At 72.6% G+C, this 223-nt stretch overlaps 1 protein-coding gene across 2 annotated transcripts in view; it reads left to right on the top strand.

The window, feature by feature from the left end:
- CNOT11 (CCR4-NOT transcription complex subunit 11) overlaps positions 1-223 on the top strand; it is a 27061-nt gene that overhangs the window by 381 nt on the left and 26457 nt on the right. For both annotated transcript variants that reach the window (XM_019524204.1, XM_019524205.1), the window contains exon 1: positions 1-85. This exon is cut by the window's left edge and continues 381 nt beyond it. In XM_019524204.1, coding sequence (XP_019379749.1) covers positions 1-85 — 85 coding nt within the window. The remainder of the gene's footprint in view (positions 86-223) is intronic.

The raw sequence follows: 223 nt of genomic DNA, 5'->3' as shown, positions 1-223 counted from the left end.
GCCAACCCCTTCGCCGCCGTCTTCGCGCACCTGCTCAACCCCGCGCCCGAGCGTGGCGGCGAGGCCGAGCGCACCCCGCTCTCCGGTACCCACCCAACTACCTCCTGCCTACCAGGACCGGCTCCATCCCCTTTTCCCCCTGCTCTGGCACCGCCTTCCTCCTTCCGGGCTGGGGGTGGGGCAGGCCCTGGCACCCCCCCCCCCCCCCCCCCACACAAAAAAC

This window comes from Gavialis gangeticus, unplaced genomic scaffold (assembly GCF_001723915.1).
Source record: "Gavialis gangeticus isolate Ggan-Ray unplaced genomic scaffold, GavGan_comp1, whole genome shotgun sequence".
Classification (NCBI taxonomy): Eukaryota; Metazoa; Chordata; order Crocodylia; family Gavialidae; genus Gavialis; species Gavialis gangeticus.
This window is presented reverse-complemented; position numbering and strand designations above follow the sequence as displayed.